At 49.3% G+C, this 19,582-nt stretch overlaps 4 protein-coding genes across 6 annotated transcripts; 2 read left to right on the top strand and 2 right to left on the bottom strand.

Annotated features, from left to right (window-relative positions):
• Nucleotides 1-593: 593 nt before the first annotated feature.
• Nucleotides 594-3,742, top strand: LOC118517429 (histidine--tRNA ligase, cytoplasmic). 2 transcript variants are annotated; one of them, XM_036063547.1, is made up of 3 exons: nucleotides 594-894; nucleotides 1,731-3,008; nucleotides 3,247-3,742. In XM_036063547.1, the coding sequence occupies exons 1-3, from the start codon at nucleotides 802-804 to the stop codon at nucleotides 3,451-3,453; spliced, it is 1,578 nt and encodes a 525-aa protein (XP_035919440.1). In that variant the 5' UTR covers nucleotides 594-801; the 3' UTR covers nucleotides 3,454-3,742. The 2 variants fall into 2 exon arrangements, with proteins under 2 accessions (XP_035919440.1, XP_035919439.1); XM_036063546.1 differs by having other exon boundaries at nucleotides 886-1,575.
• A 12-nt stretch (nucleotides 3,743-3,754) lies between these two features.
• LOC118517431 lies at nucleotides 3,755-7,039 on the bottom strand. The gene is made up of 2 exons (XM_036063550.1): nucleotides 5,515-7,039; nucleotides 3,755-4,223 (listed from the first exon to the last, which is right to left on the bottom strand). Exons 1-2 carry the CDS (start codon nucleotides 6,206-6,208, stop codon nucleotides 3,805-3,807), a joined length of 1,113 nt encoding a protein of 370 aa, XP_035919443.1. The 5' UTR covers nucleotides 6,209-7,039; the 3' UTR covers nucleotides 3,755-3,804.
• Nucleotides 7,040-7,187: 148 nt separating this feature from the next.
• LOC118517430 (UV excision repair protein RAD23 homolog B-like) lies at nucleotides 7,188-9,745 on the bottom strand. Its single transcript, XM_036063548.1, has 3 exons — nucleotides 9,625-9,745; nucleotides 8,670-9,448; nucleotides 7,188-8,590 (listed from the first exon to the last, which is right to left on the bottom strand). Exons 2-3 carry the CDS (start codon nucleotides 9,214-9,216, stop codon nucleotides 7,959-7,961), a joined length of 1,179 nt encoding a protein of 392 aa, XP_035919441.1. The 5' UTR covers nucleotides 9,217-9,448; nucleotides 9,625-9,745; the 3' UTR covers nucleotides 7,188-7,958.
• A 2,275-nt stretch (nucleotides 9,746-12,020) lies between these two features.
• LOC118517428 (synaptic vesicle glycoprotein 2B-like) lies at nucleotides 12,021-14,705 on the top strand. 2 transcript variants are annotated; one of them, XM_036063545.1, is made up of 6 exons: nucleotides 12,021-12,159; nucleotides 12,344-12,496; nucleotides 12,574-12,633; nucleotides 12,702-13,026; nucleotides 13,086-14,078; nucleotides 14,148-14,705. In XM_036063545.1, the coding sequence occupies exons 2-6, from the start codon at nucleotides 12,478-12,480 to the stop codon at nucleotides 14,353-14,355; spliced, it is 1,605 nt and encodes a 534-aa protein (XP_035919438.1). In that variant the 5' UTR covers nucleotides 12,021-12,159; nucleotides 12,344-12,477; the 3' UTR covers nucleotides 14,356-14,705. The 2 variants fall into 2 exon arrangements, with proteins under 2 accessions (XP_035919438.1, XP_035919437.1); XM_036063544.1 differs by having other exon boundaries at nucleotides 12,224-12,496.
• The last annotated feature ends 4,877 nt before the right edge of the window (nucleotides 14,706-19,582 follow it).

The raw sequence follows: 19,582 nt of genomic DNA, 5'->3' as shown, positions 1-19,582 counted from the left end.
TTCCTCCCCTCCCCTTTCCATTACATCGTGACTTCTTTCATTTGTTTTGCAAGCTGGAATCAGCTGACAGCAAGGTGTATGTATTTAGAAGGTGGATTTTTATCGATTTGACAGGGCGACATTTTAGTCGAGTTATGTCAGAGTTTGTTTACAAAAACATATGGTATGGGCAACAAACATGAACAAACAGCCTCGATTCTCAATCCCTTGAGCAATTTCGCTAATTTATGGGTCATCTTCGCATATCAAATGTTGTTCCACAGAAGATTGACGATATTTGGTTGCATTTTTCGTCAAAAAATCACAAGCGATACCACCACCAGCGCCTCCTCCGACGCTGCCATCACTCTTCTCAATACCCTTCCCCTCGATCACCACGGAACTGTTATGTCAGGTCGAGAAATGTCAATTTGCTCTAAACAACTCTACCTTCTATATCCATATACCTTGGCTGACAGCCAGAAAGTGACAGCTAGCTACACAAACGTCAAACGAACCGAGCCCATCTGTCATCCGCGGCTGCTTGTTCGCACCGACAGTGTTGCAACGTGTATGCCAGCAAGCTTCCCGGTGCGAGAGAGAGAGAGTAGAAAATGAGAGCGAGAGAGAGCGCGAGAGTGGGGGCCTACAGAAAAGCAGAGGGAAATGCAGTAGCGTATAAGGTCTCAACAGTACGTACACCAAGCATTCAAATTTTCCACCTCGGTGTTTGGTGATCGTACGATTTCGAGCCCGTCGGGTTTTTTTTTCGTTGTTGTTACCTGGTAAGAAGAACACCCGGAAGTCCGGAAGTCGGCAGCGATGACCGAAAAGGATACACTGGAGGCTGCCATCAGCGCCCAGGGAGATGTCGTGCGTAAGCTCAAATCGGCCGCTACGAAGGATAAGGCGAAGGTAAGTGCAAGAGGAAGGAGCCGTACCGTGCAATTACTCGGTTCCATTTGTGGAAAGGTTGTGAACACAAGGAAAAAGTTCTCCGGGATGTGTTTTGCGGGTATCGTGAAAACCCAAGTAACAATTTAGCAAAGGTGTCTTGGAGACGTACATTCTCACGTGGCTTTCGTGATACAACACAACACACGGCCATGCAATAGCGTGATCGAGTTTCACCATTCTCAGCGGAAAATCGTGCCACCCCACACCCGGTCACACACACACACAGCAAAAAAAAGAAAACAACGCCAAGAAGAGTACGATCGATTTGCGCTGGAATTGTGCTGCAATGCACATTTTTCGCCCCTCGAATCGTCAGCATCACATTGCGGCAAAGACAGTACAGTGAAAAAGTGAAAGGAAAAACAGCTGAAAATTACCACCACCACCACCGTCGGGCTCGAACGACAAAAGAAAGCGAACGCAACACTATTGTAGTGTGGCGAAGTAGTGGGAGCACACAATTGCACAATGATACTGCGACAATTACGGTCGGCCACGGTGCTGCCCGGAGTGGGGAGGGCAGGCGGCAGCCTGCTTCGGCGGCACATTTCATCCGCTAGGAGTTCCACCTTATTAGCCAGCACGACAGTACAAACGGCCCGACCGGATGAAGAGCGAGCCCGGCAACGTCTCGCACAGGTCTGTGTGTGTGTGTGGGTGTGTGCGCACAATGGCGCGGGGAGTGATGGGGCTGGAAGTGAAGTGAACCACAACCAAATCCATTGGTACCGCTAGCTAATGGCGCTTTTTTTTTCTTTTTTCTTTCGAAACATTTTCTCCCAATTTTACCACAGATCAACGAAGAGGTACAGAAGCTGCTCGCACTCAAAGAACAGCTGAAGCAATGCACGGTGGAAGATGCAGGTGAGCCGGCGGTACCGAAACCGTCCGGTGCCACCGAATCCACACCCGGCAACCGGAACCTCTCGCTGAAAACGCCCAAGGGTACGCGCGATTACGGTCCGGAATCGATGGCGCTCCGGCAGCGCGTTCTCGATCAGGTGATACGCGTGTTCCGGAAGCATGGTGCCGAAACGATCGATACGCCCGTGTTCGAGCTGAAGGAGGTGCTGACCGGCAAGTACGGCGAGGACTCGAAGCTGATCTACGACCTGAAGGATCAGGGCGGTGAGATACTGGCGTTGCGGTACGATCTGACCGTCCCGTTCGCACGGTACGTCGGTATGGGCAACGTGTTTAACATCAAGCGCTACCACATCGCGAAGGTGTACCGGCGGGACAATCCGCAGATAACGCGCGGCCGGTACCGGGAATTTTACCAGTGCGATTTCGACATTGCCGGCACGTACGATCCGATGCTGCCGGACGCGGAATGCGTGAAGGTGGTGTGCGAAATACTGTCCGACGTCGGTGTGGGCGAGTTTGTCGTAAAGCTAAACCACCGGAAGCTGCTGGACGGTATGTTTGAGGCGTGCGGTGTACCGGCGGACAAGTTCCGCACGGCCTGCTCGTCCGTCGACAAGCTGGACAAAACACCGTGGGCGGAGGTGAAGCGCGAGATGGTGGAGGAGAAGGGCCTGACGGAGGACACGGTCGACCGGATCGGGGAGTACGTAACGCTGCACGGTGGCCCGGAGCTGGTGGACCGGTTGGCGGCGGATGAAAAGCTGAAGCAGATACCGAGCGCGATGGAGGGGCTGGAGGATATGCGGTTGCTGTTGCAGTACTGTGACATTTTCCAGGTCGCCAACCGGGTCTCGTTCGATCTGAGTTTGGCGCGCGGGCTGGATTACTATACCGGCGTGATATACGAAGCGGTGCTGCTCGGTTCCGGTGCTGGTGGCGGTGCTGAGGAGGAAGAGATAACGGTCGGTTCGGTGGCCGGTGGCGGCCGGTACGACAATTTGGTGGGAATGTTCAACCCGAAGCGGAAGCAGGTCCCGTGCGTTGGTGTGTCCATCGGGGTGGAGCGCCTGTTCTCGATTATCGAGGCACGAGCGGGCGGAAAGACGCGTACGAACGAGACGCAGGTGTACGTGGCCTCCGCCCACAAGGGACTGCATTTGAAGCGGCTAGAAATGCTTAACAAACTATGGGACGCAGACGTTAAGGTAAGATGCTCTCTGCGCGGTCTCTCTCTTAGCCTAACGACCTCTTAGGTCATGCCTGCCATTTTTGGCTTACCCTAATCCTTATGGAAAATGAGACCTCTTCGACGATAAGGTTTCTTGGTAGATGAGGATTGGCCTAGGCTAAGAGGAGGTGTTTCCACCAGCGGAACCAATTCTATTCCAACCAGATCAAGAGCTTTGCAAAACCACTCACATCGTGCCTCGTTCCATTCCACAGGCGGAACATTCGTACAAGCTGAATCCGAAGCTGCTGGCCCAGCTGCAACACTGCGAAGAATACCAAATCCCGTACGCCATCATACTCGGCGATGGGGAACTGTCGCGCGGTGTGGTAAAGCTGCGAGAGATTGCCACCCGCAAGGAGGAGGAACTGCCCGTGGACACGTTCATCGAGGAGTTGCGCCGTCGCTTAAGTGCATCCTAAAACGGGTGGGGAAAAAAAAACGCTTCCGCTATCGATCAACCGGTCACGTTCGATTCGTGTACATTTTCTTTCATATCAGCAATCAACACCCCACAAAAACACTCAAACGCCTCGGACACATTGGGTAGAGAAGCAACCAACGGCATGTTTTGTAATAGACATTTATTTGTATGATTTCTCATCTCATCGATAAGTTATTCTTTCATTTTGTGTGTGTGTGTGTGTTACTGTCCTCTCGCTGTGTGCTAGAAGCATAATATGAAAGGCAAATAAATTAGTTCGACGCGTGTATCGACGCTTTAAATGGACGGTCGCGCGCACTTTACTGGGCGGAAAGGACACTCCTACCGCTCAGTAACGGCTGTACCCGGTCAGCATTGGTGCCGGACTGGGCCGGTAGATGAGCCGTCGCCGCTGCCCAAACGATCCGTCCTGATCTTGGGGATGGTGATGATGATGATGGTGGTAGTCGGCTGCGTCTCTGCTCAGCACACTCGAACCATCGCGCACCTCACGCACCGGATAGGGGGCGGCCGGGTACGGTGCATAGTCGCGCGGATCTTCGTAAATCGTGATCGGCGCCGGTTGCAACGGAGCGGTGGCAAACGATGGTCTCGGATTGTAGTACGAACGGCGACGGTACAGATCATCGTAGTGGTGGTAGTTGGCACCGGGTTGATAATAGTCGTAGCCACCGTACGCCGACGTACCGTAGTGTTGATCATTGTGGTCGTTGTGTGCGTAACCGTCGCGATGGCCGTAAGCGTTACCTTTTTGGAAAGATTATTTTAAAGTTTTAATCCATTTGTCTGGATTCTAACTGGGTAATGCTAGGAGGAAAATAACTGCGATAAGTCAGTACTCATCGGTGATGCCAATAAGGACTGACTATCCAATTACGTGGTAGCATTAAATCTAGTGAGTCAGAAATGGTAGGCAAGACCTAAGAGAGGTCGTTAAGCCAAGCAGACAGTACTAGTCGGTGATGCACAGAAAGATCATCTCGCTTTTAGTAAGTGGTTCCGAACATCACCAAGCATCAACAGACAGTACCGACTGAATTGTATCAACGTTCATTATTTGCGCACACTCCTCTAAGATCTGAATTCTGTCCAAAGTTGATGAAACTCTTCTAGTCACTAGTTCGAAAGGAACATTCTCGAATAAGCCGAGATCTATAAGCTGTACAATATGCTACAATATTGGGCCAGCGAACTAGACTCGTCAGACTCTGATGGACTGGTGATGTCATGAGAATTGCACCGTAAAATCCAGCCTCAAAAAACGTTATTTTTTAAGTTTCCGCATAGAATATGAGCGGGAGTGATGGTCTGCAGAAACGTCTGGAATAATTTGACTGTTTTAGCAGTTTATAGGACTTCGTGCTTCATTTTTCTCCCTAATCCTACATGATCGGCTTGTCCCATTCGTTGAAGAGATAGTCGGAAACTATCAGAGAGGATTCCGAAACGGAAAATCAACCGCTGACCAGATCTTCACGATGCGGCTAATCTTGGAGAAGACTATAGGACCCGATGAGCTCTTTTGAAATTCCAGACCAAGCTTACCAGGCTTGTAAGAATGACAATTGTCAACATCTCTCAGGGCACTTAGCTACCAAAGGCCTGTGCGTCAGGGAGATGGGTTTGTCTGTCTCCTTTTCAGTCTGGAGCTAGAGAGGAGCCATCCGTGATTCGGAGGTGGAATCCTCGAGCGCGGTGAGGAGCCGCTACAATGACTAGCTCGACGAGCTGTACGATGATCTCACCATCGTGCAGCGAATTAAACTCGCCAGGCTCCGATGGGCTAGTCATGTCATGAGAATGACACAGGACGTCCCAGCCCGTAAAGTCTTTTTAGGCCCGCCACACGGACAGAGGAAGCGTGGTATTGAGATGGAGTGATGGCGTTGATGCGTCGTTATCGAGCGGTGAGCGCCTGACAAGTAAATAAGCAAGTCAGGACTTCACTTGCCTTAGACAGCTTAGAGGTGAAGATTAGGAACGTAACAGTTGGTAACCTCGTTTGCGCCTTTGCCCTAACATGGTGCAGGATACTCACCGCGATCAAGGGCACCTACGCGCCGATAGTTGTGCGCTCCCAGCAGCTCACTACCCGAGGCCCGATCATCGTAGTGATCCCGCAGGTAGTCGTTGCGCCGATCCTGGCTGTACAGCTTGTCCGCGTAGTCGTTCCGCTGGTTGTGCCGATTATCGTACACCTGCTTACCGCCATGATCGTCCGAATCCTCGTAATACGAACTCTTGCTACCACTCTCGTCCTTGTGGTAGGAGTTGCTAAATCCCGACTTGATGTGCTTCCGGTTGTGCGATTTGTCCGCCTCAAAGTTTTCCCCCGCCAGATGCTTCACCTTGTCGACCGTACTGCCCTTGCTCGCATCCAGCACCCGGTGCCCGTCCAGTTGATTGTCGAGTTGATGGTAGCGGACAGCGTCCGAGGCCGACCCAATACTGCCCGCCTCGTCGAACGCGTGCTCCTTACGGTGGTCACGCGCATCACTGCCACCCTCACCGCTCGCACCCTTGGAGCTACCGCTCAGCAGCTTCTTTACACCGGAACCACCCGACGCGGACGATACGGATACCGGGCGGCCATGCACCTGATACGGGAAATCATCCGCATACGGATACGCACCGGTGTTCTCCACACACAAACTACCGATCGTCACGACAAGCAGCGCTTGCCAAATAACAGGCATCAGACACGTGCACTTCCAGTTTCTTCCAACCATCATGATTGCTTTCGGGAGTCGAAACACTTTGAAAATCGCAATTCACAATCACCGAACACTCGAGCACCACTGACCGTGGGCATCGTCCGCTGCCGGCCTTAAATATATATTCACCGACCACCGGACGGCTGGTACGGGAAGTGGCGGCTTCTGGAGGTTCTTCCCATTACTATTCACGCCACCACGCCATCCATTGACTATTCGTTCCACCTTCGGACCGTTCTTTTGGCAGACCGGGAAATTCATCACCCCCCCCCCCCCACCTCACCCCCCCTAAGTTCATCAGCAGCATAAGAAACCAAGATGAAAACAACCCTCCCAAGAAACCAATGTTGTGGCAGGCAAAAAATCGAACTCTCCACGGTGGGCCGAGCAACATCTCAAGACCGTCACGCATGAACGGTGTTGTGTGTGTGGCTTCCCATGTCAACCCCAACAGCCCCGGAACAGAACATGATCGAGCATTTATTTTTCTTCCTCATTCTGCTGTTGGGCTTTGCACACCGGGGCGGGTTTGCGAAAACGAGCGCATCGAATGCACAATACGGGGCACCACCACCGCGTCGAAGGCGTCATCTCGGATCTACGGATCTACGGATTGGACGGGTTCAATCGCCTCGCGGATGCGATGCCGCATACAGCAAAAGAACGGGGGTGTGGGTGGGTGTAAATCTAATTGCGCAGGTGCCGGTAAACTCTTCCGGTAAACGTGGGTGGACAGTTGGGTGACCTAAAACATAGATAATTCATTAAGTACGCCTCGAATGGGCTTCTACAGTACGCAGGTGTTACCTTCCGAGTCTGGCAGTCTTACTCTAGTAGTGGTGGTGCGTTACCAGCTGTAAACGATCGTCCTAACTTCAACGTGTCTTAAAAATCGTAGGCAAGGTTAGTCTTTAGCCCGTTCTCGTAAGGCAAGCAGTTCGAGCTCCACTGGTCAGCATCATCTAAGAATCTCCCCAGTACAAAACCCACACCTCAGTTCGATGATCCAGAAAATCGGTTTTATTAACATAAACGCTGTATTTGCTTGTAGTTGATGCATTACAAGAGAGATTTGGTTCAACTTGGTGTACAGTACAAACAATAGCAATAGGGGGAGAGAGTATCCATCCTTTTACCGCCGATCGCGCGCGTTCACCCATCTGTGCCGCGTCGTGCTTTAACATGCTTTCAGTTCAGTTTTTTTTTTTAAATTATCTTTCTACACCCAATTCTTCAGCACGGAGGACCCCCAACCCTCCGGGTGCGACGGTTCGATCTAGTAGCTTCCTGTTTCATGCTGTGTGTGTGTGTGTCGGTCTATTCAGGTCGGGGGGTGTTGTTGGATGGTTCCTGATTTTTTTGTTTGTTTGTTTGGTCTTGCTGTCCTAGCTCAAACAATACATTCGCAAACCGATGATGTCGCGTACGATGATGCGACTGAAAATTTAGTTTGTATTACAGACAAAAAAAAAAGTGTTTGTAAATGTAAACATCTTCCACCACAGCAAGCAGCAGCAGCAGCAAGCTCACAGACGCGTGCCCTCTTATTTGTGAATTTAAATTACGTACTCTTCGGGCACAGCTGTGTTGGCCAAAAGGGGGGGGGGGGGGGGGGGGGAAAGATGATGGGAACCTAAACCACTAGCTGCATGCGCCTTTCTGCGTGTCCTTCGGTTCGCTTGGCTCAGACCGACCGCAAAAGGTGATACGGGAAGGGAGAAACTGGTGCGTGCTGCTGCTGTGTTTGGCGGGGTCCTAGCGGTCGCATCTACTCTTCATCGTCGAGCGTTTGTGTGACGAGAAACATGGCCGCATCGTACTCGTCGCGTTCGCACGCAATGTACGCCTGGATGACGAGATGCTCCGGGTAGCCGAGCGCCTTCAGCCGCTCGATCGCGTCCATATCGGACGGCGTCAGGCTGTTGATCATCGCGGACGCAATGTCCTCCAGCTCGCGGGACATGGTCGGACCCTGGGCGGTACCTTCGTTAATCATCGCCAGAAACTCTTCCTGATGCTCGGCCACGATGCTGAGCAGGTCGGGATTGCTTTGCTGCATGCGGCGCATCAGGTACGGCAGCATCGTCGGATCGTCGCGCAGGATGCGCTTCATGTCCTCGAACACGGGATTGTTGCGCAGAAAGTCGAGCGGATTCGCATCGGACCCCCCACCACCACCACCGACCTGGACCGCACCGGCTGCCGGAACACCGCCGCCGCCGCCGCCGAGCTGCTGCTGCTGCTGCTGTTGCTGGTGTGCCTGCTGTTGGGCAGCGGCCAACGCGAACGACACATCGCTACCACCGCCCATCTCCGACAGCAAGTACTCGACGGCACGGTCCGGAATGTTGGCGCAAATTTCCAGCGCAATTCTGGCGCTCTGTTCCGAGTAGCCCATCTCTGCGAGAATCAAGGAGAGAGAGACATAAAGGTTAGAAAAGGAACAACAACAAAAAACATCAATGGCTTTAGCCCTTACCTTTTAGCCTCTGAATGTTGATCTGCATCTCCTCCGGTACGGCATCGGTTGATGGATTGGTGCTAGGCTTGTTGCTCTCGGTTGTGCTGCTGCTGCTGGTGGTGTTGGTGTCCTTCTTCGCGCCGGTTGTCTTTTGATCGTCGCCGGTTGATTGGGCAGATTGTGATGGTGTGGACGTGGACGGTTTGTTCGTACTGCTGGACGACGACGGATCGGCACTGTCGCCCGCACCTCCCTCCACCTTTGTGTCCTGCTTCGGTGCTGTTTCCTGCTTCTTCGCATCGGCCGCCTCACCCTTGTCGTCTGCGGCCGGTGCGGGCTTTTTGCTCATCACCACAATAAACTTCTTGTCGTCGAGTTTGTACTGGCTGAGCAGATGGTCGTCCTCCATGATTTTGCCCAGATAGATCAACCGCTGCCGGTCGACCGGATACGCCAGCTCGCTCTCCGTGTACAGCTTCTCCTTCAGCGTTCGCACTGTGTCCTTTTCGACGTCCACCTCGACGAAGAACGTCTGCTGCTTCAGTGTTTTCAGTGTGATTTTCATTTTTGGCAAACGTTGCGTACGGCTTACAGAAAACTCCCCGTGATGCCCCGTAACCTTTACGCGCTGTGTGTATGTGTTTGTGTGAAAACACGTCCAACCGCGTTCGCTTACCCGTCGAATGCCTGTGTGACGAAGCACGATTTTCGTTCAGCGAAAGAAGGCGCTGTGTTGCCTGTTTTTGATGTTGTTGTTGGTGGTGCTGTCGTTGCGGCTAGAATATCCGTTCCCGTAGCTAACAAAAATGAAACGAGTCACCCCTTTACACACACGCACACCCTCAACACTTCACGCACGAAATCAGTCACGAAGCCAGAAAATTGGCCAGCACAGGGCTCTCTGCACTGTTGCCTTCCGCTGCCGTTCTTATTTTAGCAAAGCAAGCGACCCTTCGTTCCTTTCGCAGTTTACCTCATGGACGTGGTTGCCTGTGACTTGAAGTTTTTAGCCTTTCCGCCAAGAAGAAGAAGAAGAAAATGATTTTCAGAAATTCTATTTGACAGTTCCCGTTGGCCTTTTGTTTCGGTCGTGTGTGGTGGTGTGTTTGGTCGCATCACTTTTCGCCCCAGGCAGGTCGGATGCTCGAACAACAGAACTGCTCGAATGTGGCTGGAAGGTCGAGCAGTTCTCGGCAGTAGTACAGTAAAGTCTCGCTATTTATTTTCTGTGCGAGTTTTTGTGTGATTTGTGATGGTTATTAATAATAAATTGGGCTGGAGCCTGAATAAAGACCGCTCCACTCACTTATCGCAGTTGAGTTACGGAAAGGGGTATCTTTTTCAGACTTTTTAAATTTATTATTTATTTAATTGTTATTTATTATAATTATTTTTTTTTTTATTCATAAAGAACGGCCTGGCCGTAAGGCTATAATTATTAATTATTATTCCCTAAAAAAATCTCATTTTGGCCAAACCGCAATTGACGATTAAGAGAATATTTGTGAGCAAATATCATATGCAGCTTAGAGAATGTCGTCTTAAGGAAAAAAAAAAAATTCGAGATTGTAACAATTTTCTCCCTGATTGAGATTGATTTCCGATTTGGCTCCGGACTTTGTTCCGGATTTGGTTCCGGACTTGATTCCATACTTGATTTCGGACTTGATTCCGGTCCTGCCTGCGGAACCGGATCTATATTCCAATCAGTATATATCAGTGACGTCTGCGGACGCTCAGACAGGAACTTATCAGCAAAACAATGTCCTCAGGCATAGCCGATCACGAACCTCAGACGCCGTCATTCGGTTGATGAAGTGTTCGCACGTTCGATTTCCGAATCAAGATGTGGTTGGGAAGATAATTTTAGGACGAGGCACATACCAAGGTTTTCGACTAAAGAAACTCCTAAGAGTTGTGAGCCAGAGAGCAGATAATTGTGTGAGGTTATCCGGGGATGCATTATCAAGCATCATTTAGCAACACAAAGAACGAGCCCGTTGAAGGTACATCATGAAAGTTGAATTGAAATCTTTCTGTGGAGTTGAGGGCACAGAAAGATAGAATTTAACATCATTGGCATTACATCATCCTTTAGGAGGAAAACATCTGATGCAATCTGGGATGAAAATCAATTAAGGACTCAAGACGCTACCCTGTGCAACTTCAGACTTCGTATGTATAAATTGTTTGATACTATCGTACTTCGTATCGTTTGATACGAGATGCTACTGTAATTGCTCTTGCTTGTCGATTATTTAAATGTCCGTTGAGCTCGAATTACATACCGAACCTGATAATGAAATGGTCATAAATTTGCTTCTGTTAACTCAATATTGTGGTTCTGTATTGAAAGCAGATAAACGCGAAGATTATTCTAGGGCCCATTTCATTCTACAGAACTGGTAGCTCCAAATTTTCCCAATGGTAGGTTCGGAATCGTTTACGGAATCGGTTCCGAAATTAGGATTATCAGGTTAGGTTAGTCCGAAATCAGGTCAGGTTCCAACCGCAATCTCACACTACTTTGGAAAATCGAAAGATGTGTATGTAGGGATTAGAATAGAGAAGGCAGGGAATCCATCCAAATCAACCGATCCGCCAGCTGTCATGACCGGAAGATGTGGAGGTCCGTGATGTCTTCGCACTCAGCTACCACCAAGTACATCTTGGTGAACGTCGCAGGTACCAGTAACGCATCAGGTGCGTAGAAACTTTCATGCTATTCTACAGTAATAAATCTACCAAGACAAGACACCCTAAATCTCCGATTAAGATTCCTGGGAACAGAGTGCCATTGCTTCAAGAGTCCACCTAAATTAATCGTAAAGCAGATAAGCAGGCTCTTTCCGTCGTCCATTAAGTGCGTTGCAGGTATGATTAAGAATTAAGTCACAGTAGCTACATATCACGCCGCATGGCAGGTGACTCCTGTATGTCTGCCAGTTCCGTGATTATGCCTTCTACGTCCTAAGCTCGATGGCTGGTGGGCGAGGTCAAGCCTACTCGGCAAGCATCCCAGCATCCCTCTTGCAGGCTGAGGTGAATTGGAACATATCACTAACGTTCCAAAACTTCTGAAGCTACCAGTGCCTCTATATTGTCGAGATTTGTGTTTTGTGGTTGTCTTGTTCAAGTCCCAGCAAGCGTGTATGTCACTAGCGAACCACAGCAGCACGTCAACTGGAATGACGTGATAAATAGAGTGATACTTTCACCACAATGTCAATTTTGTTGTCGCTTGTAAGCTGCCTATGCTATTGCCTAGCCTGCGAGGTATCATTCGCCTGCACGTGCATTTTATTTTGTTTGCTGTACTCCTTCAGGTACCTTCAGGCCGGTCGGTGAACAAAACGAGCACGCTCGTCCAATTAGCCATCCAGTAGCAACGATGATGTCTCAGCTCAGTATCGCACCGTACCACACACACTGCGCGATGATTATCGGATATTGCTGTAATGTTGTCGTGGAAACCGGCTGGCTGAGGGAGATTAGACGTCTCAGAACTGTGAGTAGACTACCCCCCTAAGAGACGTGATAAAGGTGTATTGTAGGTCCGATCTTGTTGTTAGGTCAACTGCTGCTTTGCCTAGCGTTGGGCCTATCCCGGTATGTGATGATGCTCGAATTGTACATAGAGGAAGCAGGCAGAGATTTACAGCCCAGTGCTTTGTGTTTTTTGTCCCTTAAAGACCATATACTATGGAGGTGGGAAAAACTATCCCGTGGGGCAGAATATAAGGAGACGAAACCTACAGAACTATGTCAGTATAGTTTGGTGCGGATTTCGTCATCTTACATCGATTGATCGTTCGTTTCTTTTGTGATGGACACTACAACTACAGGTAAGTGCTAGATTTTGCTTCTAACATGCTGACTTTGTACAAACGGGTAAACAATTCTCTTTCTGCTTCTTCAATAGTCTCCAAGGATGCTCCATCCAAACGTCCAGTTAAGCTGGAGGAGGCTTTTTTAATGACGAGTAAGAATAGCGACTTCAACATCATCAGCCAACTGGTCAGACAGGCAACTCATTCTAATCTTCCCCAGAGTTTGGCCTGTATAATGTGTGCCTGATCGCCATTTCCGGCACCATCTTGGCCGCCGTACTGTTGGAAACGCTCGGCCTCAGCTACGTACTGCCGGTGGCCGAATGTGACCTACTGCTGACGACCCGCGAGAAAGGGGTACTGAGTGCGATCTCATTCGCCGGCATTATTTGCAGTTCGCATCTGTGGGGCTTTCTGGCGGATACGCGTGGCCGGCGGGCAATCATCATGCCTACGCTCTTTCTAGCCTTTGCCTCATCGGCCCTGTCCAGTCTCACCACCAACTTCTGGCTGATCACTGTGATGCGTTTTTTGACTGGGTTTTTGTAAGTATGCGCTTGCAGCATGGCGATAGTTAGCTCCTGATACCTGACCATATCTTCAGCATTTCTGGACCATCTGCCACCATTTACGCGTACCTGGGAGAGTTTCACGGTAAACGGAACTGTTCCCGTGCGATTATGGGTGCATCGTTTGTGTTTGGCGTCGGTTCGATTCTGCTTCCACTGATTGCCTGGTCCATCATCAACCAGGAGTGGGAGTTTACCATCCCGGTGCTGAACATCATCTACCGACCGTGGCGATTGTTCTTGGTGGTGTGCGCACTGCCAAGCTTCATCAGTGCGCTAGCATTGCTCTGGCTACCGGAGAGTCCTAAGTACCTGCTGTCACACGGGCGGGAAGCGGAAACGATTACGGTGCTGCAAAGCATGTACCGGTGGAATAGAAGCTCGCGTGACCCTGCACTAGTGCTGACCGGCCTATTGCAGGAAACGGAAGCACAACAGACCAAAGTTCGACGTGAGGAGGCAGCTAACAGTAAGAGCGTGGTTGGGCTGCTCAAGCAAATGTGGCACCAAACGGCACCACTGTTTATGGGTTCGTACCTGAAACGTACCATCATCATCTGTGTACTGCAGTTCGGCATATACCTTACATCTAGCGGGATGTATATGTTCTTCCCCGACATACTGAACCGGATAGCGGAACAGCAGGCGAAAGGCGTGGAACGGATCACGGTGTGCAATGCGGTCTATGCGACGCGTTTCGATATCGAGGAGCTGGTCAATCTGACCAACGGTACGGTACGTCCCGACGTATGCCACCAGAAGCTAGACATCTCCGCCTACGAGCATTCGTTCGTGCTGGAAGCGAGCTACGCGCTAGGGTTTGCTGTTATCGGACTCATCATCAACGCGGTCGGACGGCTACCGATACTGGTGTTCATCTTCACTCTCTGTGGAACCTGTGGCGTTTTGATCGTGTTTATCGATCTACCTCTACTAGCTATCTGGTTCTACCTGATACTGCTCACGTGTGGGTTTTGCATTAGTGTCGTTAATGCTTGTGCAGTTGACTTGTATCCAACGAATCTACGGTAAGATAGACATAGGTTCTTGATTCACGATACAACGCATGCTAATGAGTTCTGTCTTTTCCATCCTAGAGCTATGGCCGTGTGCATCTCGCTGATGTTTGGAAGGCTCGGAAGCATTGTAGGATCCAATCTGGTAGGCTTCCTGCTGGATACGAACTGTGAGCTCACGTTCTGGATCTCCGGCCTGCTGTTGGTTGGGTGTGGCGTGCTCTCCTTTTTCATTCCACATATTTACAAACGCCAGGCGTCGGAACGGATCAGTGTATCGTCGCGATGAGATTCCGAAGATGGGTGGTAATCATAGACCCTATAGAGACTGAAACCTAACAATCATGGTAGCGTTTAATTATAAGAACACCTAGAGGTGATAGCACGACAGGACTGGGTATTGAATATGATGTGTACTAACGTCCCGAACGCAGAACTAAGCTATCCAGCTATGGGTTTGATAAAGTCAAAGAAGCCAGTACTGGTAGGCTAAGACCCCTCCAGGATGAAGAGTCATAAAGACATCTCTTGACATAATGGTAGTTGGAGTGAACGGAGCCTCGGAAACTTATTAAGAGATGAATGAGATATCAGATATCTAAGGAGCCTCTTTAAATAAACGATAAAAAATGCCAAGGATTCTCGACGTCCTTCTTTTCTTCTTTTTTGGTCCAACGACCTCTTAGGTCATGCCTGTCATTTCTGGCATATTCTTTTTCTTTCTTGGCATGCTCCTATTGAGTACGTCTTAGAGTACGGAAAATCGGTCCATGGCTGCACTTCTCCATCCCCGGCTGCATCTGAACTCCCTCAGGTCTGAGACTTGATTCAGCCAAAGCTATGATCCTCTACGCTTCGTGCCGGACGGGTTGCTGGCAAGCACATTCCTGGTTGGGAATGAGTCCGGCATCCTCCTTCTCCACACGCACTGCACTCGCAAATGTTTGGTGCCCTCCACCAGCATGGTCCAGGACTCGTGCCCGTAGAGAACTACTGGCCGTATCAGTGTGTAATCTATGGCGCATTTCGTGTGCTGTAGGAGAGTCTTCTGGGTCTCTGAAGTCTCTCTGGCGCACTAGACTTAATGATACCACGTAGTTGGATAATCAGTTCTCACTACGGGGGAACGGTCCAGGTGGGATTTGAACTCTGGTTCTGCCGTGTAAAGACATGCGCTGTTGTCTCCTCTACCGCTAGCCCGATTATCAAAGTCCAATTAAAGGACTTGGATACTTCTCCATCTTATTTCTTCGCCTGTTTCTATGGAGCACGTCTTTACGACATAGCCTGCCTAAAAATCGTTTCCTGGAAACTCGGACCCATGGCTGCCCTGGTCCTCCATCCCCGGCTGCATCTGATCTCGCTCAGGTCTGACTCCACCTGATCCAGCCAACAAGTCGCTGACGAGCACCTCACATCCTCATCACATGCCCTAACCAGCTTGTCCTTCCAGCTTTGGCAACCGTCAGGATGTCTGCATCGCCAAACAGCTCAGCTAGCTCGTGGTTCAGTCTCCTTCTTCACAAGCCCTGCACACGCAAATGGTTGGTGTCCTCCGCCAGCATAGTCCAGGGCTCGTGCCCGTAGAGAACTACCGGCCGTATCAGTGTGCAATCTATGGCGTATTCTGGATCTCTGGAACGCTCCTGCCATATGAAGACCGGCGCCGTTGTCTCCTCTACCACTGGACTGCCCGATTCTCAACGTCCAAGGGTGTCCAGCTAGAGGACTTGGATGAGACGCTCCGACTTTGAAGTCTGGTCCAAGGAACTTAAGGGGCCTTACCTAAAGGGCCTCGTCCAAGTGACCTTATCCAAAGGGGTCTCTATTCTATGAAGAAGCCTTAAACTGCCACAGATTCTTAAAAAATGTTAATTATTAGTTACATATTTGAAATTTATCTATTTGAATCACACCACGTCGATATTTCTGCTACCATTTTACCTTACATTATATGCTAATAATATCCCATTCGCTCGTTTCTCCATTTATACGCATAAAGTGTTAAAAATCTGGTCTCTTTATGTCACGTGCCGCACGGGTACCGCAACCTTTCGCAACATCGACGAAATCGACGGGGAAGGTCCCTGCGTCCATATTCATTTGAATAAAAAATCAATTAATACACGAGCCCTAGAGCACGGCCGTACTGTCTCTGTCTTCGTTTGAGGATGGCTATGAGTATGGCTCATCAAAACTGACCCACTCGGAAAAAAGGGGGAAAATAAAGACTGGCTGGGAATCATCATTCATCCCGGTGGTTGCGGTGTGTGGCCTAGTTGCTCGTTGTGTTCCCATTACCCGGAGCACGCTGTCCAACGGTGAAGGGCTCTCCATCATCAGTTAACACCCTTAGAGTGAGTTTCTTCCATCCCGAATATCCTGTCAGCAACCCTGCCACCGGATCCCTTTTCCCATTCTTTTCTCTGTATATGTGCTGCCGTCTCAATTGGTAGCGTAATGGTTGTTGTTATTCTTTTTTTCCATTCCCCCGACACACACACACACCCTTCATTTTTCTTCCGTTTTGGTGAGGGTTTTTTTTTTTTGGTGTTGCGGCTACCTCACAGACAGCATTTGATTTGACACTTTTCCCATCAACTGATCTGTTTCCGGCCCTACGCCGTCCCGATTCTGCCAGGCGTCGGCCGCCATGGAGATGAAGGACTATATTTTATTTATGTCTCATTCAATTATCCGTCATCTATATTCATAACTCACCTCGCGGCGCGTGATTGCGAAATGGGACTTTTTTTTTCTTGGAGTGGTGTACACGAGCCACACTGGTGTTTGTTTGCATATTTTCCAAAACCTTTTGCTTTTTATTCCTGTCCTCCAACCACGCTAAATGCGTCCCCCCTTCCCACGGTGGAATGGATGACATGGGTACGGGAACGACACAAAAGACACTTGTGGCGATAATTGCTTGGGGTTGACTACGTCTAGTGTGTCATCTGGTGTCACTCTCGCCTGGTAGCGAAGCCCCAGTCCTTCTGGGCTCTCACTCCGACCGTCTCGTTTTAATCAAGATGAAAAATACCACCAAGAAACGATACACCTACGCTAGGTTTCTTTGTCGGGGTCCAGAAGGAAAGTCAATCACCCAGTTACCTCACTCCCAAAACGAGGCTTCGTAAAAAACCGCAGAAACCCCACCAAAAAATACATAAATAATGATGATAAGGTCAGGCACGCTAAGAATTGGCAATAAATCATCGAACTGTTTTATTGTCCTGTTTGCCTAGGTTCGATTCCTTTATGCGATTTCTCTCCCAACTCTTAAGGACTCGCCGGTTTTTTTTAAAAAGACCCCGACTCTGCTTATTGTCAGACTCCAACTTGAAGGATGGAGGGTATAAAGATGCGCGGAAAGCGTATATATATATATCTCCGAATTGAAAAGCGGAAACAGTGTTCTTTTTCAGCCAATTTTAGTCAATCTCGTGAGGGTTTCCTTGAAATCGTGTGTACAATAAACATACTTCTGCAACCGAGCTGCCTTAGTTCGGGCAGATGCCTTCTGCGGGGAAAATGGTATAACAGGATAACGATCAGTAACGACTCGACCGTTCGCACATCGGCGGAGAGGGACACAGGGACACGTGCCCGCACCACGTTAGAACCTCAACCAGGAACTGACAAGAAGCTGCAAATTTTATACCCACAACCGCAGCGAGCGTGTGTTCGTCCTTAAACTAATGTAATTATTTCACTCTCGTACACGGCCGGTCCAGAAGCGATGGAGAGCGCAGTTCTGTTGAGTTGAATGATTTGACGCGTGCCGTCGATCTTGATATAAGGTAAGGTTAGAAAAAAAGGACAGTAGCCGGCGACGTTTGGGAGGGTGAGCCCGTTTTCAAAACTTAAAACTTTTAACTGCATCGGTTTCAAGGAACTACCATATAAATAGGGAGAACCCCTCAGGAAAAAAAAAGAACGGCCGTCCGAGAATTCGTTCTCGTTAGTCCCCCGGATGAGGTTGCAAGGAAAATCAAAACCCCGGCACGCCTTTTACAGCAACGAGAAAAATGGTTCGTGTGAAAAAGTGCACCAAAACAGGGACGGAAGTCACTTTTTTCCTCCCCGACTTTGCCTGTGTGCCGTGCATAGATTTTTATCGTCGCCGGTGGTGCATTTGGTGCTGGCGGACGGTGGGAGATTATCCTGGAAATTAAATTTTATGCGGTTCATAACGCCATTTGACCGGCAGTGGGGTTGCGTCACAGCTGATCTGCAAATGATGGTTGGTGGCACGTTTGTTTCGAGGCTGGTGTTACAATTTTTCATGGTGGGATTTGTTTTTTTTTTGCCGATGGTGTCAAACGTATTAGAGCGTTGGGCTGGTTCTTACAATCACTTACGCAGTGATTCCTACAATCGAATTCAAATAGGCAATAGAATGCTTACAACGAGAACGTTCATTTTGATTGCCATATTTAGTGTGAAAAGCCTTTTTCAGATTAGATCACAATAATACTTCAAGATAAATAAGAGTTCGAAGAGAGTATTGGTGACTCCTAGGATATCCAGTTTGTGAAGACATATTGAAACTTAATTAGTTTTGGTGGGAAGCTCTGGAATAGAATATAAAATTATCAAAATGTCTTCGTCTAGTCTAGTGACCATCCCACCGGAGCCTGGTGAGTCTAATTCACTGCGCAATGGTGAGCTCGTAGCCCTCGTCATTGTAGCGGCTCCTCCATTGTCCTTCCATACATACGGGAGCCAAAAATCTTTCTGAGAATCTTCCTCGTTAGTTTTGGACAGGGTCCATGTCTCACGAGACGTATGTGAGTACTGGGACTATAAATGCTGTATACGGTCCCAGCTTCGTCAATTGCGACAGGTATTTTGGGTGAAGAAGTTTCCTCAGGCTGTAGTATGACCGGTTGGCAGCCAGGACCCTTGCCTGGTGCTGACTTTTGACCCCACATAGATGAAGTTTTGGACGACTTTGAAGGTGCGGTCACCTATCTGTACCAGCAACCCGAGGTTTAGTGCCGCTCGCTCAATCCTTTGGAAGGCTTCTGTTTCGTAGGAGAGCCTCAAACCAATGATGTCTATGTCATCAGCGTATGCCAGGATCTGGATTGACTTATAGAAGATGGTCCCCGAAGTTTCCCCGAAGAAGACAGCGCTTGGTGGTAGCAAAGGGTCTTGAGAGTTTTCCATCCACCTTCACCGGGCATGTGATGTTGGCCATTGTCATTCTTGCAAGCCTGGTAAGCTTGGCCGGGATTTCAACACAACGCTCATTGCGTCGTATAGTTTAACCCTGGCTATGCTGTCATAATCGGCTTTTTAAAATCAATCCATCGGCCATCTTTTCGAAGATTTTCCAGGATCTCTTGTCGAAAATGGTCCGAGTGACTAAGACGGAAGCCTCGCGAGCGTTCCTCAAACTTTAGGACTGTGTATCGAATCCCATCCGGATCGATCTCTAGTAGCAAGGACTCACTTGTTGTCTTCTTCTTCTTCTTTGGTCTAACGACCGCTGTAAATAAGGTCATTCCTGC

The sequence above is a fragment of the Anopheles stephensi genome, chromosome X (genome assembly GCF_013141755.1).
Source record: "Anopheles stephensi strain Indian chromosome X, UCI_ANSTEP_V1.0, whole genome shotgun sequence".
Taxonomy (NCBI): domain Eukaryota; kingdom Metazoa; phylum Arthropoda; class Insecta; order Diptera; family Culicidae; genus Anopheles; species Anopheles stephensi.
Note: the sequence above shows the minus strand (reverse complement) of the source record. Positions and strands in the feature narration are given on the sequence as shown.

Coding starts and splice junctions, on each gene's coding strand:
- LOC118517429 (XM_036063546.1), top strand. CDS start 1,405: ATGATACTGCGACAATTACGGTCGGCCACGGTGCTGCCCGGAGTGGGG. Junction 1,576..1,730: donor CCCGGCAACGTCTCGCACAG/GTCTGTGTGTGT, acceptor ATTTTACCACAG/ATCAACGAAGAGGTACAGAA. Junction 3,009..3,246: donor TATGGGACGCAGACGTTAAG/GTAAGATGCTCT, acceptor TCCATTCCACAG/GCGGAACATTCGTACAAGCT.
- LOC118517431 (XM_036063550.1), bottom strand. CDS start 6,208: ATGATGGTTGGAAGAAACTGGAAGTGCACGTGTCTGATGCCTGTTATT. Junction 4,224..5,514: donor CGTAGGTGCCCTTGATCGCG/GTGAGTATCCTG, acceptor CTTTCCAAAAAG/GTAACGCTTACGGCCATCGC.
- LOC118517430 (XM_036063548.1), bottom strand. CDS start 9,216: ATGAAAATCACACTGAAAACACTGAAGCAGCAGACGTTCTTCGTCGAG. Junction 8,591..8,669: donor CAACATTCAGAGGCTAAAAG/GTAAGGGCTAAA, acceptor TGATTCTCGCAG/AGATGGGCTACTCGGAACAG.
- LOC118517428 (XM_036063545.1), top strand. Junction 13,027..13,085: donor CGTTTTTTGACTGGGTTTTT/GTAAGTATGCGC, acceptor CCATATCTTCAG/CATTTCTGGACCATCTGCCA. Junction 14,079..14,147: donor TTGTATCCAACGAATCTACG/GTAAGATAGACA, acceptor TTTCCATCCTAG/AGCTATGGCCGTGTGCATCT.